The 16,448-nt window shown below is 37.6% G+C and overlaps 1 protein-coding gene across 9 annotated transcripts in view; it reads left to right on the top strand.

Moving 5' to 3' along the window:
- Positions 1-16,448, top strand: part of ACSL4 (acyl-CoA synthetase long chain family member 4) — an 86,477-nt gene that overhangs the window by 50,966 nt on the left and 19,063 nt on the right. For 3 of the 9 annotated variants that reach the window (XM_082865044.1, XM_082865042.1, XM_082865045.1), the window contains 9 exons: positions 444-680; positions 920-1,097; positions 1,494-1,603; positions 1,721-1,859; positions 5,794-5,944; positions 6,090-6,213; positions 8,242-8,313; positions 14,698-14,837; positions 15,627-15,799. In XM_082865044.1, the coding sequence (XP_082721170.1) occupies positions 453-680; positions 920-1,097; positions 1,494-1,603; positions 1,721-1,859; positions 5,794-5,944; positions 6,090-6,213; positions 8,242-8,313; positions 14,698-14,837; positions 15,627-15,799 (1,315 nt within the window). In that variant the 5' untranslated portion in view covers positions 444-452. Of the gene's footprint in view, positions 1-149; positions 681-919; positions 1,098-1,493; positions 1,604-1,720; positions 1,860-5,793; positions 5,945-6,089; positions 6,214-8,241; positions 8,314-14,697; positions 14,838-15,626; positions 15,800-16,448 lie in introns of all 9 variants that reach the window. The other 6 variants (XM_082865041.1, XM_082865040.1, XM_082865043.1 and 3 more) reach the window with 2 other exon arrangements.

The raw sequence follows: 16,448 nt of genomic DNA, 5'->3' as shown, positions 1-16,448 counted from the left end.
CGCTTTCTTGTATCAAATCAATTATAGCAACTAATAAAGACCTGAGTATTTAAATCAATGGTCTGTCAACTTGCTAATACTCTTTTGTTTTGTTTTTGTTTTGTTTTGTTTTCCCTGCTCTCTGCCTGGTTTGTTGTCTTCACCTACAGGTGTACTTTATTGTCGGCTTCCAAAGATTACTAACTCTTATCTGTATCGTTAAAATTGAACTGCCTTGACTCTTCTGCTACTCTCACTACTGCTTCCATTATTGCCTTCTTCAGCAAAATCAGGCTTTCTGAAGCCAAAGAATAACAAGAAATAAACACCATTTTAGAAGCCTTGCCACTATGAAACTTAAGCAAAATGTGCTCACCATTATTTTGCTGCCTATCCACTTGTTAATAACAATATACAGTGCCCTTGTATTTATTCCGTGGTATTTTCTTACCAATGCCAAGAAGAAAAACGCTATGGCAAAGAGAATAAAAGCTAAGCCCACCTCAGACAAACCTGGAAGTCCGTATCGCTCTGTCACGCACTTCGACTCACTAGCTGTCATAGACATCCCCGGAGCAGACACCCTGGATAAATTATTCGATCATGCCGTATCCAAGTTTGGGAAGAAGGACAGCCTGGGGACCAGGGAAGTCCTAAGTGAAGAAAATGAAATGCAGCCAAATGGAAAGGTTTTTAAGAAGGTAAAGCATTTTTGTGCTTCCTATTGTTTTTAAAGGGGAAGGTACACTTTATTATAAATCAAGTGCATTTAAAACATGCTGGCGTTCCATTATAGTGCCCGTAACTAATTCTCAGAAGGTGCTCACAGCATCTGTGTAATTCACTTAAGGATGTTTTTAGAGTTCTACACTTTGAATAGTATGTTAATTGCTTGTTTTGAGTACATATGCCAATATTACAGAATGTCTCACTTTAACAGTTAATTCTTGGGAATTATAAATGGATGAACTATCTCGAAGTGAACCGCAGAGTGAATAACTTTGGTAGTGGACTCGCTGCATTGGGACTGAAACCAAAGAGCACTATTGCCATTTTCTGTGAGACCAGAGCTGAATGGATGATTGCAGCACAGACCTGCTTTAAGTACAACTTTCCTCGTAAGTGCCTGGTGTTTTTGGAGGGGGAGAGAGTGGGCTTCGCTTACATGTGAAATTGTCCTGAGATCCTCTTGTTTTCCAAGCAAGTGTTCAGCCAGAACCTGCTGGCCTTGAGAAACTGAATTGACTGATGATTTTTGCCCAGTTTGTGGCACTTCCAGTATTTCTGGGTTTCTTAGGTTTAAAAAGTTAGAATCCCGAAAATTTGTAAGAAAGATTTGTGACTACCAGGAAGTTTGAGGCAAGGCTGAAGGGTAGTAACAGAGACTATGAAATCAAATGAGATTATAAAATGTCTTTGCATCTGTGAGTATATCTGTCATTAAAAGTTGACTTAGATAATATATCTAAGAAATGTTTATCATTTAACTTTTGTGTTCATTTTTTATTATGCAGTTGTGACTTTATATGCCACACTTGGCAAAGAAGCTGTAGTTCACGGGTTAAATGAATCTGAGGCTACCTATCTGATTACTAGTGTTGAACTTCTGGAGAGTAAACTTAAGGTAAGTATGAAATTTTCTTTTAATTCATGGCAGTGTTTGGCAGCATAGGAGAATATTCAAGAGTTGAGTTTATTGCATACCCATATTTAATAACTGGCTTTTCTTTCTGCTCAACAGACTGCATTGTTAGACATTAACTGTGTTAAACGTATCATTTATGTGGATAATAAGACGATCAATAAGGCAGAATACCCTGAAGGATTTGAGATTCACAGCATGCAATCAGTAGAAGAGTTGGGATCCAAGCCAGAGAACTGTAAGTAAAGCAGTTAAAACAAATGCATTAATCTCTTCAAGGCTTGTTATTCCAGTAGGTTAGGAAAAGCAGTAATGCAAGTGAAAGCTGTAAAGTTCTCTGATTTGAAACAAGTTTTGTATAACTCAATAAGAAAACTTTGAAAATGTTTAAAAACTCTCAAGACCATATACGATTAAGATTTTTCTCTCCCTTTCTCCTCAAAAAGGTAACCACTATTTGAAATGTTACTAAATGGCTGAGGCTATGGCAGTTGCTCCCAAACTTTTCTTTTTTCAAAGAAACCCGCTGTAACCTTCCAATCTGGACTCACGTAAGGCAAAGATCTCAGGCCTTCCATTCAGTAAACTTTTTTTTTTTTTTAATGCTTAATGCTGCTGATTTTCATCATGTCTCACAGGATGCAGAGCTGTTTGCCAAAACCGTACTTGGCTTATTCTACCACTGATACGGTAGCTGGTATTTCATTTGAAACAAGTTAAGTGTGTCTTATGTCAAAATGTCAGTTGGTCATCAGGACAGAGGGTTGAGCAAATGAAGTGCTCCATTGAAATATTTTTCTTTCTCATGTTTAATGAGAAGATCACAATACTCTACTAGATGAGTAATCCGAGTCTTTTATCATAGGCATAAGTATGCCTGCCCTTTGCTCTGGGGAAAGATATTATCTTTATTGTACTGGACAGTGAACATGCCTGCTCTTTGCTCTGGAGGGAGACACTTTCTCTGTCTTCCAAGGCTGTTCACTGTGCAGTCATCCTTGCAAAGACAGCCTGGAACAGTCAGTGCCTCTGCTCGCAAGATGTACAGAAACTCAAGAGACCCGTGGAGAATTATCTCTCAACACCAGGTTGACCCTGCAAGATCGCGGTGAACTTGACTGGGAAGTCCTGATTGGTAGGGATTTGTTGGCACAAAACTGTGGGGGGTATTGGTCCTCATAATTTTGTGTGAGCCAGAGCATGATAGACCACAGGTCCCACCTAGTCCACTCATCTCTACAGTTAATAGGACACATATGTTTGGGGTGGTCCTTTACCTGAGTAGACAGTTGTTACGATGATGACAAGAAGTGAAGTGTCACATTGTGTGCTTAGCCTGAGAAGACCTTAACATATCTACTGCTGCCGCTTCCATCAGTCATCAGAAGAAGGATGCAGTCCCTGTTTGCTTGATTTATAAACTATGACAGTAGATACCTTTAAGGAGCACTAACATTACCCCATTTAAGTATAGCTTTATCTTTGGTTATCTCAGTACTAAATCATACTGTTTAAAATGGTTATTTTAACTTGTATATATAAATGTGATTCATTTTATAAACTGATTTGTAAAAAAGTTTATTTTGTAGAGCAGTTTTCGGTTCACAGCAAAACTGAGGGGAAGGTACACACGTGCACAGCGTCCCCCATTATCAGCATCCCAGAGTAGTATGTTTGTTACAATTGATGACCTTACATTGACATCATTATCACCCCAAATCCATAGTTTACATTAGGGATCCCTCTGGGTGTTACACATCCTACGGGTTTGGACAAATGTATACTGACATGTATTATCATCATAGTATCATACAGAGTATAAACTCATTTTTTAGCATCCAACAACCTTATTAAACTTTTATTTATTTAATTGCGATCATATACCTGGGGATTCTTCATTATTTTGGTGTATTCTAGAAAGGAAAGGAGATTACTAGGTTAGCACAATACACTGTCTTGAAAGTGGAAGCCCCAGTGTGCTGTTTAAAACTTAGCATGTTAGAATCTTAGAGTTGATGTCGCCTTAAAGATCAAATCAAAAACAACAACAGCAGCAACAACAAAGGAACACAAGGAAACTTAGGGAAGTGATGGACACGCCTGTTGCCCTGATTGTGGTGATTGTATCACGGATGTTTGTATATGGTCAGTCATCAAATTGTACACATTAATATATTCAGTTCTTTATATTATCAATTATACCTCAATAAAGCTATTAAAAAACTATATGAACAGTTTAGATATACGTTATCTCTTGTGAGCAGCACTGTTGTCCATCCAACCTAGGTTAGATAGATTAAGAGCTGGAAGCAAATTCATGTCACGTTAAAATTTAAAATATTGACATATATATATATATACACACACACAGTGTTTGTTTAGAGTGTGCATGTAGGCAGTTAATAAATGGGGAATTGAAATTTCACTCAACTTTTTGTTTAGTTAGTATCGTGGAATGACAAAAAAAGTTATGTCTTATAATAGCAGTTCTCTTTATTAATAAGATACTTTCAAGGAACATTTACAGTTTCTCTAATTCTTTTTCCCTGTGTGTGACTATTCTAATTATATTTATTGAAATGTAAGTTGTTGCCTGTTTCATCTAAAAATTTTAAGCTTCTGTGTTATGTCTTTTTAACTGCGTTGTTCCAGTAATTCATTTTTATTGTATTTTACAAATGCACCCATCCATAAATTATTAGGGGAAAAAAGGGTCCTCACAGCAGATAGTTTGAGAAGCACAACTCTAGCAGACAGGTTAACAAGCTCCAGCCTGCATCTGTTTCTCTAAATGAAGTTGGATTGGAACACAGTCACATCCATTTGTTTAAACAACTGCCTATGGTTCCTTTCACGCTACAGCAACAAAGTTGGGTAGTTTGGGCACAGACCATATGACCCTCCAAGCCTAAAATATTTACTGTCTGGTCCTTTGCAAAGAAATCCTGCAGATTCCTGCTCAAGATGGCTGACTGTATTCTGTTGGGAAGACCTCTCTATTTCCCTCCCCCAATCATTCAATAAGCAGAGATGGCACTGGGGCTCAGGACCCTTAAGATGATTAAATGTTCCTACCTGCAGACAGAGGGCAAGAAGAAACGAAGTTTAGAAACTGTTTAGATATTACCTTTGGTAGGAAATGAAGGGCTTGTAAACCCCTTTAAACTGTCTCTTTTTCTTAGTTTCCAAAAATTCCTGTCTGATTTTGATTAAAAAGAATCAAAGTATGGTATGCCCTGATAGGGGCTGGGAGATGCAAAAGAATCCCCAATCCAGACACATACCAAGTATTCTAACTACAGGAGTGAGTGAGTGAGTGAGTGAGTGAGTGAGTGAGTGAGTGAGTGTGTGTGTGTGTGTGTGTGTGTGTGTGTGTGTGTGTGTGTGTAGCAGAGAGAAAGGACCTCCTGCTATAATTTTAATCTCACTGCACTTTCAATACTTTTAAACAATGATTTCCTGTATAGATTTCAAGAAGCAACAATCAGAACAGTAGACATTATCGTTTGGGTTTGATATCCTTTGGAGTTTACTTGCTACTTGGAATCTAATAAAAATATGTTAAATACATAATGGTTCTCTAATTCAATATCCATGGTTCAATTATTTTAAAATAAAATTATTTTTCTAAAAACTTGAAAAAATCAAGTCCAGTGGTTTTCAATCAGGAGTGTGTACGAGCGTCACCTGTGGAGCCTTTGATGCATTTCAGACATATAGAATCAGAATTTTCAGAACTAGGGTCCAGAGATAGTATTTTATTTAAGTTCCACAGGTGATTCTCATGCCCACCAGTGGTTAAGAACCATAATCTCGTCCAACTGTCTCATTTTAGAGATGAGAAAACGGAGGCTTGAGGAGCTCACACAAAATACTCTATCTTCCTGATTGTCCGAATCTTAGATATCTTTCCACAACAAGGCCCTGTAAACAGCACTGTGGAGAGGTACGAACAGACAGGGATTAGGTTAAACATCCAGAAGATGGGCCAGATTGAGTTTGAAATTCTCATTGCAGGTAACCAGAATTTGATAACCATTTTCGTGGTGATTAACAGTAGAGAGTGTTTGTTTTAAATAGTTTACCATTACGCCAAAATCTGAAAGTCTTATCTGTGCTTAGCAATTTGACTTGGAAACTAGAGAAAATTTGCTGCTTTGTCATTTATTTAGCAAGCGTTCCTCCAAATAGACCAACTCCTTCGGACTTGGCTATCGTCATGTACACCAGTGGTTCTACTGGCCGACCTAAGGGAGTGATGATGCATCATAGCAATTTGATAGCTGGAATGACAGGCCAGTGTGAGAGAATTCCTGGACTGGGGTAAGAGAGAATTACTCAGCTTTCTTCTTAGAAATCAGAGCTCATGTTTGGCATTCTCTAGTCTGTATTAAAACGATAAGGTCATTGATGTTTCTAATTGTGTCTTTGTAAGAATGGCTAAAATGTTTCTCTTGCTTTGTTTTAGACCAAAGGACACATATATTGGCTACCTGCCTTTGGCTCATGTACTAGAATTGACAGCAGAGATATCTTGTTTTACCTATGGTTGTAGGATTGGATATTCTTCTCCACTTACTCTCTCTGACCAGGTGACAAGCTTTTCAGTATATTGGCATGATCGTATTACGTTACAGTGTTCGGCTGAGAATAGATTACTAAAACATGAGATATTTTAATTCAGCTAAAACTTTCTCCTTGGTTTCAAAAGTTTGCAGCTGTAGTAAATAACCTTGAGGATGTGTTAGCATTGCTTTATTTTACATATTTTAAAATCATTTTGAGACAAATAATCACTTCCATTGTCTTCAGTATTCTATCAGCCAAAATGTTATCAAATTAGTATTTCTGTATGATGTTAGTTGATGTTCATAGTGGTGACTTTGAGATGTGGCTTTGCCTTTTGGCTAATCAGAGAAAGTTAAAATGATCTTCAGGCTTGTTTCAGTGCTTTACCTACCTTCGTTGAAGTTTTTTGCTTTTTGTTTTTGTTTGAAAATGGATGGTCTGTGCTATGTGTGATATGTTATTAATAAAAATGCTCAGTTTACCAAAATATCCCATTTTCTTTTATCCTGGATCAGAGTTTCTCCTCTAAGAAAGGCTGAAATGTGGTAGAAGAAATAGTCTACATCATAAAGCACTTATGCACTCATACCTCAGACTTGTAGGTTACGTTAGTTGGAACAGTTAACTCACAGAGCAGTAGAGATAATATTCCATGTGTAAATGTCTGTCTTTGCCCTAAATGTAGGGCCAGACACTACCAAACGCTTAGAGGAAAACATAGGCAGAACACTCTATGACATAAATCACAGCAAGATCCTTTTTGACCCACCTCCTAGAGAAATGGAAATAAAAACAAAAATAAACAAATGGGACCTAATGAAACTTCAGAGCTTTTGCACAGCAAAGGAAGCCATAAACGAGACCAAAAGACAACCCTCAGAATGGGAGAAAATATTTGCAGATGAAGCAACTGACAAAGGATTAATCTCCAAAATTTACAAGCAGCTCATGGAGCTCAATATCAAAAAAACAAACCACCCAATCCAAAAATGGGCAGAAGACCTAAATAGACATTTCTCCAAAGAAGATATACAGATGACCAGGAGGCACATGAAAAGCTGCTCAACATCACTAATTATTAGAGAAATGCAAATCAAAACTACAATGAGGTATCACCTCACACCAGTCAGAATGGCCATCATTAAAAAGTCTACAAATAACAAATGCTGGAGAGGGTGTGGAGAAAAGGGCACCCTCCTACACTGTTGGTGGGAATGTAAGTTGGTGCAGCCACTATGGAGAACAGTATGGAGGTTCCTCAGAAAACTAAAAATAGAACTATCATACGACCCAGCACTCCCACTACTGGGCATATACCCTGAGAAAACCATAGTTCAAAAAGAGTCATGTACCACAATATTCATTGCAGCTCTATTTATAATAGCCAGGACATGGAAGCAACCTAAGTGTCCATCGACAGATGAATGGATAAAGAAGATGTGGCACATATATACAATGGAATATTACTCAGCCATAAAAAGAAACGAAATTGAGTTATTTGTAGTGAGGTGGATGGACCTAGAGTCTGTCATACAGTGATGTCAGAAGGAGAAAAACAAATACCGTATGCTAACACATATACATGGAATCTAAAAAAAAAAAAAATGGCCACGAAGAACCTAGGGGCAAGATGGGAATACAGACGCAGACCTACTAGAGAATGGACTTCAGGATACGGGGAGGGGGAAGGGTAAGCTGGGACAAAGTGAGAGAGTGGCATGGACACATATACACTACCCAATTTAAAATAGATAGCTAGTGGGAAGCAGCCGCATAGCACAGGGAGATCAGCTCGGTGCTTTGTGACCACCTAGAGGGGTGGGATCGGGAGGGTGGGAGGGAGATGCAAGAGGGAGGAGATATGGGGATATATATATATGTACAACTGATTCACTTTGTTATACAGCAGAAACTAACACACCATTGTAAAGCAATTATACTCCAATAAAGATGTTAAAAAAATGTCTGTTTGCTCTTGTTAGTACTTGAATTATAACCTTTTCTGCTGAAAGTTTCTTTCCTTGATCCTGTTTACTTTTTCTTTACTCTAGTCCAGCAAAATTAAAAAGGGAAGCAAAGGAGACTGTACTGTACTGAAGCCTTCACTCATGGCAGCTGTCCCGGTGAGTACAGAATGTATGTTATTCACTGCCTGCACTTGGACTTGTAAAAAAGTAACACTCTTAGGTATTTTTCTACATTTTAAAATAATTTTACTTTGGGGAAATTATGGCCAAACGTGTCCCTTAAAATCTTAGCTGAGCACTGGGAAAAGATGAAATGGCAAACTTCTGAAGTGTGTGCCTGTTAGGGTTTGCCAATTCTTGAAAATTAAGTGATGAAACTGACCTAGCTCAAATTACCTAGTCTGAGAATTGGTCATAATATTTTAAAGGTAGAATACACTCTAAAGATCATTTTGTTTAATGACTTCATTCAAAAGTGAGGCAACCTAGGCCATCCTAGAGAACTGGGGCAGTGTACCCAAGGTTGCAGAGCTGATTCATGGCAGAGCTGATTCTAGAATCCAAGCCTCCTGACCCTTACGGTGGCTAAAGAAAGAGTAAGGAAACTGTCATTTGAGAGAACTCCCAGAGAAAAAAGTTGAATTCTAGATATTCAAAATCCTTATGTGCAATATTGCCTTTTATAAAAATAAGATGTTATATTTTATAGCCTTATAATGATAAATTATGAGATATTTAACACAGTGTTTCTAACTTGTATAATCAGATATATTCTAGCGCTTTAGGCTTCCGAAACTCCAGTGGGAGTATCACCGCTGCTTGTATCATGATCAGACTTTACATCTTATCCCAGTATCTTTCAAAGAATTGTTTTGTCACACGGAAAGCCTGCGATTACACAATGAAGTGTTCAGTTTTTTCTAAGAATTACAGATGGAAGATAATTTTTTTTAGCTTCTGATTACGAAATTACCAAATAACGAAAGAATCAGAACAGATCAGTGTAGCCTTTGCTTTTTTATTTACAGGTGCCGTAGAATTCAGCGAGTTTACAAACTAAAAGGAGAGGCTTCTGATTAAAAGCATAATACAGTGGTAATAATAGGTCCCATAGTACTTAAGTATGTTCTAGACACTGGGCTAAAGCGCTTTAGATGGAGCATCTCACTTAATCCCCCCTAAGACTCTGCTAGGTGGGTCCTGTTATCCCCATTTTATAAAGAAAAAAAAAAAAAAACTTGCCAGAGGTCCCAGAGCCCATAGGTGGTCATTAAAGCTTGAACTCTTAGCAGTCTGATCGCAGAGACTTCTTAACCACTATGGCTGTCTATTTAGGATTGTGTTTTGTTTTGGGAAACGATATGTTGGATTTATTACCCAGGAGTTCCTAGGAAACAGTATCAGAGAACATACTTAGGGAGCGGGAAGGGCCGAGGAGTCTAGGAAGTAATGTCTGAATTTAGGCCTGAAAGATAAACAGGAGTTAGCTGATATGCTATGTATCCTTTAGTTACCCATTGTTCATTCTTCTTTACTTTGCGTCTTGGGAGGCTAAGTTCTGTGGATGAATTACCAGGAGGACTTGCTTGCCTTCTGATTTCTGGTGGGGCTTAGCCACTTGTTGGCGCTCATGAAAGTTCAGAGGGCAGGGAGAGAGGTCTGCATACTTGACTGCCTTTGCCTCTCCCTGCTGGGCTGCGATTTGTGGCACCTGTTGCCAGGTGCTCATTGGACAGTCTCTTTCCTGTTGGCTCTAACCAGGTCTTTCCCATGGTTACCGTCCTCTACCAGGGTCCAGTAATACTTCTCTCGTCTTATTTCTTCAGACCTAGGGACAGTAAATGGCCTCCTGTGTTGCTAGTCCATTGATGCTTCGCCAAACCTTATTGGCTCCCCTAGCTCCTCCCACTCGTCTGTAAATAGGCCTTTAAAAAATCTTATTATTGACAATTGTTTTTGATAGATTCTATCTTCTGAGTTTGTTTCTTTCCTGAGTGAGAATAAAAGATCCATTTAGTATTGTAATGGTCACATATTCACAGTGTGAGAATTCAGACTAAATCGCTGCTGATAAGCAGTGACTCCACCGAACGTCATGTAATGTTAGGTTGAGGTAAAGGGTGACTGAATGTGCTAACAATAAACCCTGCCAACTTGTTGCAACTGTGTTGTGTTCCTTATTCATTAAGCCCTTTCTGTGCCTGTGATTGGTATATAGTGTTGGAAGGAGCATTGGAAGTGGTTCTCACACATCTGTCTCACTCCCATATGCTCTCTTCCACCCAACATACTTTCTTTAAAAAAATGACATACACATGATTTATTGGTAGGGTACACATGGTACAATTTATTTCCTTTCGGGGTGATTTTTAAAATTGAAGTATAGTTGATGTATAATATTATATTAGTTTCAGGTGTACTACATGATTTGACATTTGCATACCATACACTTTTTTTTAACATCTTTATTGGAGTATAATTGCTTCACAATGTTGTGTTAGTTTCTCCTGTATAACAAAGTAAATCAGCTATACATATACATATATCTCCATATCCCCTCCCTCTTGCATCTCCCTCCCACGCTCCCTATCCCACTCCTCTAGGTGGTCACAAAGCACCGAGCTGACCTCCCTGTGCTATGCGGCTGCTTCCCACTAGCTATCTATTTTCCATTTGGTAGTGTATATATGTCCATGCCACTCTCTCACTTTGTCCCAGCCTACCCTTCTCCCTCCCCGTGTCCTCAAGTCCATTCTCTATGTCTGAGTCTTTATTCCTGTCCTTCCCCTAGGTTCTTCACAGCCTTTTTTTTTTTTTTTTTAGATTCCACTTATATGTGTTAGCATACGGTATTTGTTTTTCTCTTTCTGACTTGCTTCACTCCATATGACAGACTCTACGTCCATCCACCTCGCTACAAATAACTCAATTTCGTTTCTTTTTATGGCTGAGTAATATTCCATTGTATATATGTACCGAATCTTCTTTATCCATTCATCTGTCGATGGACACTTAGGTTGCTTCTGTCCTGGTTACTGTAAATAGAGCTGCAGTGAACACTGTGGTACATGACTCTTTTTGAATTATGGTTTTCTCAGGGTATATGCCCAACAGTGGGATTGCTGGGTCCTATGGTAGTTCTATTTTTAAAGGAACCTCCATACTGTTCTCCATAGTGGCTGTATCAATTTACATTCCCACCAACAGTGCAAGAGGGTTCCCTTTCTCCAGACCCTCTCTAGCATTGATTGTTTGTAGATTTTTTGATGGTGGTCATTCTGACCAATGTGAGGTGATACCTCATTGTAGTTTTTATTTGCATTTCTCTAATGGTTAGTGATGTTGAGCATCCTTTCATGTGTTTGTTGGCAATCTGTATATCTTCTCTGGAGAAGTATCTATTTAGGTCTCTGCCCATTTTTGGATTGGGCGGTTTGATTTTTTGATATTGAGCTGCATGAGCTGCTTATATATTTTGCAGATTAATCCTTTGTCAGTTGCTTCATTTGCAAACATTTTCTCCCTTTCTGAGGGTTGTCTTTTGGTCTCGTTTATGGTTTCTTTTGCTGTGCAAAAGCTTTTAGGTTTCATTAGATCCCATTTGTTTATTTTTGTTTTTATTTCCATTTCTCTAGGAGGTGGGTCAAAAAGGATCTTGCTGTGATTTATGTCATAGAGTGTTCTGCCTATGTTTTCCTCTAAGAGTTTTATAGCATCTGGCCTTACATTTAGGTCTTGAATCCATTTTGGGTTTATTTTTGTGTATGGTGTTAGGGAGTGTTCTAATTTCATTCTTTTACATGTAGCTGTCCAGTTTTCCCAGCACCACTTATTGAAGAGGCTGTCTTTTCTCCATTGCATAGTCTTGCCTCCTTTATCAAAAATAAGGTGACCATACGTGCGTGGGTTTATCTCTGGGCTTTCTATCTGTTCCATTGATCTATATTTTTGTTTTTGTGCCAGTACCATACTGTCTTGATTACTGTAGCCTTGTAGTATAGCCTGAAGTCTGGGAGCCTGATTCCTCCAGCTCCATTTTTCTTTCTCAAGATTGCTTTGGGTATTCAGGGTCTTTTGTGTTTCCATACAAATTGTGAAAGTTTTTGTTCTAGTTCTGTGAAAAATGCCATTGGTAGTTTGATAGGGATTGCATTCAATCTGTAGATTGCTTTGGGTAGTATAGTCATTTTCACAATGTTGATTCTTCCAATCCAAGAATATGGTATATCTCTCCATCTGTTTCTATCATCTTTAATTTCTTTCATCAGTGTCTTATAGTTTTCTGCATACAGGTCTTTTGTCTCCTTAGGGAGGTTTATTCCTAGGTATTTTATTCTTTTGTCTCCTTAGGGAGGTTTATTCCTAGGTATTTTATTCTTTTTGTTGCAGTGGTAAATGGGAGTGTTTCCTTCATTTTTCTTTCAGATTTTTCATCCTTCGTATATAGGAATGCAAGAGATTTCTGTGCATTAATTTTGTATCCTGCTACTTTACCAAATTCGTTGATTAGCTCTAGTAGTTTTCTGTTAGCATGTTTAGGATTCTCTATGTGTAGTATCATGTCATCTGCAAACAGTGACAGCTTTACTTCTTCTTTTCTGATTTGGATTCCTTTTATTTCTTTTTCTTCTCTGATTACTGTGGCTAAAAATTCCAAAACTGTGTTGAATAATAGTGGTGAGAGTGGACAGCCTTGTCTTATTCCTGATCATAGAGGAAATGGTTTCAGGTTTTCACCATTGAGGATGATGTTGGCTGTGGGTTTGTGATATATGGCCTTTATTATGTTGAGGTAAGTTCCCTCTATGCCTACTTTCTGGAGGGTTTTTATCATAAATGGGTGTTGAATTTTGTCGAAAGCTTTCTCTGCATCTATTGAGTTGATCATATGGTTCTTCTTCAATTTGTTAATATGGTGCATCACATTGATTGATTTGTGTATATTGAATGAAGAATCCTTGCATTCCTGGGATAAACCCCTCTCCATCAGGTGTATGATCCTTTTAATGTGCTGTTGGATTCTGTTTGCTAGTATTTTGTTGAGGAGTTTTGCATCTGTGTTCATCAGTGATATTGGCCTGTAGGTTTCTTTCTTTGTGACATCCTTGTCTGGTTTCCATACACTTTTTAAAGCAGGATAGTTATAGGATGTTGAAGTCCTTTTAGGGAACTTCTGGGATTTCTCAGTCACAGATAGAAACAAAGATTTCAGTTATCCAGCAGTGATACCTTTTGTGGAAATGTAGAAAACAACATTGTACCATGCACCACCCCCCGCAGCTTTATTGACATATAATTGACACATAGCATTGTGTCAGTTTAAGGTGTACAGTGTGATGATTTGATATACATATATATTGTGGAATGATTACCACAGTAATGTTAATCAACACATTTATCACCTCACATAGTTACTATTTGTGTGTTTATGATGAGAACAGTTAAGATCTATTGTTTTACCAACTTTCAGGTATATAATACAGTCTTGTTAAGTGTAGTCACCATGCTGTACATTAGATCTCTAGACTTATTCACCTGGAAGTTTGTACCCTTTGAGCAACATCTCCCCATTTCCCCCGCCCCCTAGACCTGGCCAACCACCAATTTACTCTCTCTTGCTATGAATTCATCTTTTTTAGGTTTCGCACGTAAGTGAGATCATGTAGTATTTGTCTTTTTCTGTCTGACTTATTTCACTTAGCATAATGCAAGGGCTGGTTCTGCTGTCCTCATTTGTGAATGACTCTGTTCTAATATTGAAAGAGCCATCCATAGAGTTATTCATTGTAGCACAACTGAATTTACATTAATTGCTATTTTAAATATTTAAAACTAGCTATTTATAAATAGGTGTGTTTTATGCAATAACTCGTTAATTTGTGCTAAGTAATGCCAAGAAACATCATTTAGTGATAGTTGGGGCTTTTATTGGTTTGTTTGGTGTTTTCTGTTTTGCATGTATTAGCTTGGGAGTCAGTATATCCCAAACCTAGTCCTACGTCTAATTTTCCAAGGAGCTGTGAACAAGAATCCTATTTTGTTGTTGTTGTTGTTGTTATCTTAGCTTCTATTGAAATGGAATAGAAATGCCTAAATTATAGGGACATAAGAATTTTAAGAAACTGTAAAACTCTCTGCCAGGCTGTAAGAGTCACAAGGTAGTAGTAAGAAAAACATCAGGATTAGATTCAACATAGTTGGATGTTTTAGTGCTATTTGAGAGTAAGTGAATATATTTGAAGAAAAGAATTAAAAAAAATTATCTTTATGTGATAGGTGAATGAACTATTTATTCTCCAGTCAATTTTTAAAAAATTTTAGATAAACTTAGTGTGTAGAACTGAAGAAACCCCTATACTTGTCCTTAGTGTTTTTGAAATAGTGAACAAGTTAGTGAAATTAATCCTACAATATAATAAATATTTCCATTCTACTAAAGACTTTTACCTAAGATACTGTAAATAAGGTGTTTTCGACTAAGACTGTCTCAGTGTTGGTGTAGTTCTTTTCAGATTATTTAATATGTTGCTTGCCTTTTAGGAAATCATGGATAGAATTTATAAGAATGTTATGAGCAAAGTCCAAGAGATGAATTATATCCAGAAAACTCTGTTCAAGATAGGGTATGATTACAAATTGGAACAGATCAAAAAGGGATATGATGCACCGCTTTGCAATCTGTAAGTATATCTCATAGACTCTGTAGTTTGAGCCTTTAAATCTTTTTGTGTTTTTACATCGGGAAGATGAGTAAGTAAATGACAAGTTAATTTAGTTTGAGCATCACCACCATGATCATAACGTTGAATTTCTCTTTTATTCACTTCTAAGCCTCGTTGCTTATATAGCAAGCAGAGGACCTTGAACTCTGATCGTGGCAAATTAACAAATTTTAATAATTGAGTACATATTTAAGAGCTAATTATAATATTTGGTCTCATGAAGAAAAACTAGAGTAGACTTTTGTGTCAAGACAATTGAGTTTAAAAAATGCCATTTCTAACTCAAAAAAGTGATTTTCAAGATTTATTTGGCGTGAAGGTTTCTGATTTATTGTATTCATAAAATAGCATATTAAGTGTATGAATATAACGGTTATTTTAAATGTGGTGCTGGGGAGTTGAGATGGGGAAACATTTTTCACTGGAAAGGAAATAAGATGGATGACTAAATGTTCCAAAGGTAACTTTACATTTTTTCCTTTGACATCATCCTTTTCTTTCATTTACTGTGTGTCAAAGTAGTTTCCTGACACCATACCTTTTTCTTTTTGCCTTTTTAAGAGTTTTTCTGGCATTTTTTTCAGTGTGTTACTAGTTGTTGCTTTGTTCACCTCTCATTATCACAATGATCCTGAAATATAGGTGTTCAACCAAAGTTGAGAAATCTTTTCCAGAGCCTATAAATTAGTGTGTCACCAAGAATAATCTGTGCATATATTAAAATCATTTATCACCCCTTTTATCAAGGATACTATTTAAAAAGGTGAAGGCTCTGCTAGGAGGGAATGTCCGTATGATGCTGTCTGGTGGAGCACCCCTGTCTCCGCAGACACAGCGATTCATGAATGTCTGCTTCTGCTGCCCGGTTGGTCAGGGTTATGGACTGACAGAATCGTGTGGTGCTGGCACAGTTACTGAAGGTAAGCGTTTTTAATGTGGCAAATAATTATGTTAATTTCTACTGGTCAGGCCAATTTGCACTGCCTTTGGGAACCATGGTAACTTTATACCTCTTAAGTAATAATCAGATTCAATGAAAATCTACATATTTTAGTTTTAGAAACTTGTAGTTGAGTCATGTGTACCCTTCATTTTTAAGTCTCGTAAATACTTATGACACATTGTCAGTCCTGAAAGTTCTGTCACCCTGGTCTTGTAATCTTCTTTCTCTAAGTGATCACTTCCTCGGAGAACTGCACTCTTGGAATAAGGTATCAGTTTTGTGTTCCCTCTCGAATCTGTATTCCTGCCCTGACTTCTGGTTTGCTCTCTGTTGTTTTCAACAGCCTATAGCAGGGTTTCTCAACTTCAGCACTGCTGAAATTTTGAACCAGATAATTCTTTATTGTTGGGAGCTCTCCTGCACATTGTAGGATGTTTAGCCACTAGATAGCTGCCAGATAATATGACAGTGCATTATATCTTTAGATGTTACCAAATATCCCTTAAGGGGCAAATCACCCTAGGTTGTGAAACAATGCGGTATAGTAATCGTTTCACTATCTCACTTTCACTTTAAACTTATGTCCAAAGTCAGTGCCATTATCCAAAACCATCTTTCCGTTGCCA

Source organism: Leucopleurus acutus (genome assembly GCF_964270905.1).
Source record: "Leucopleurus acutus genome assembly, chromosome: X".
Lineage (NCBI taxonomy): Eukaryota > Metazoa > Chordata > Mammalia > Artiodactyla > Delphinidae > Leucopleurus > Leucopleurus acutus.
Note: the sequence above shows the minus strand (reverse complement) of the source record. Positions and strands in the feature narration are given on the sequence as shown.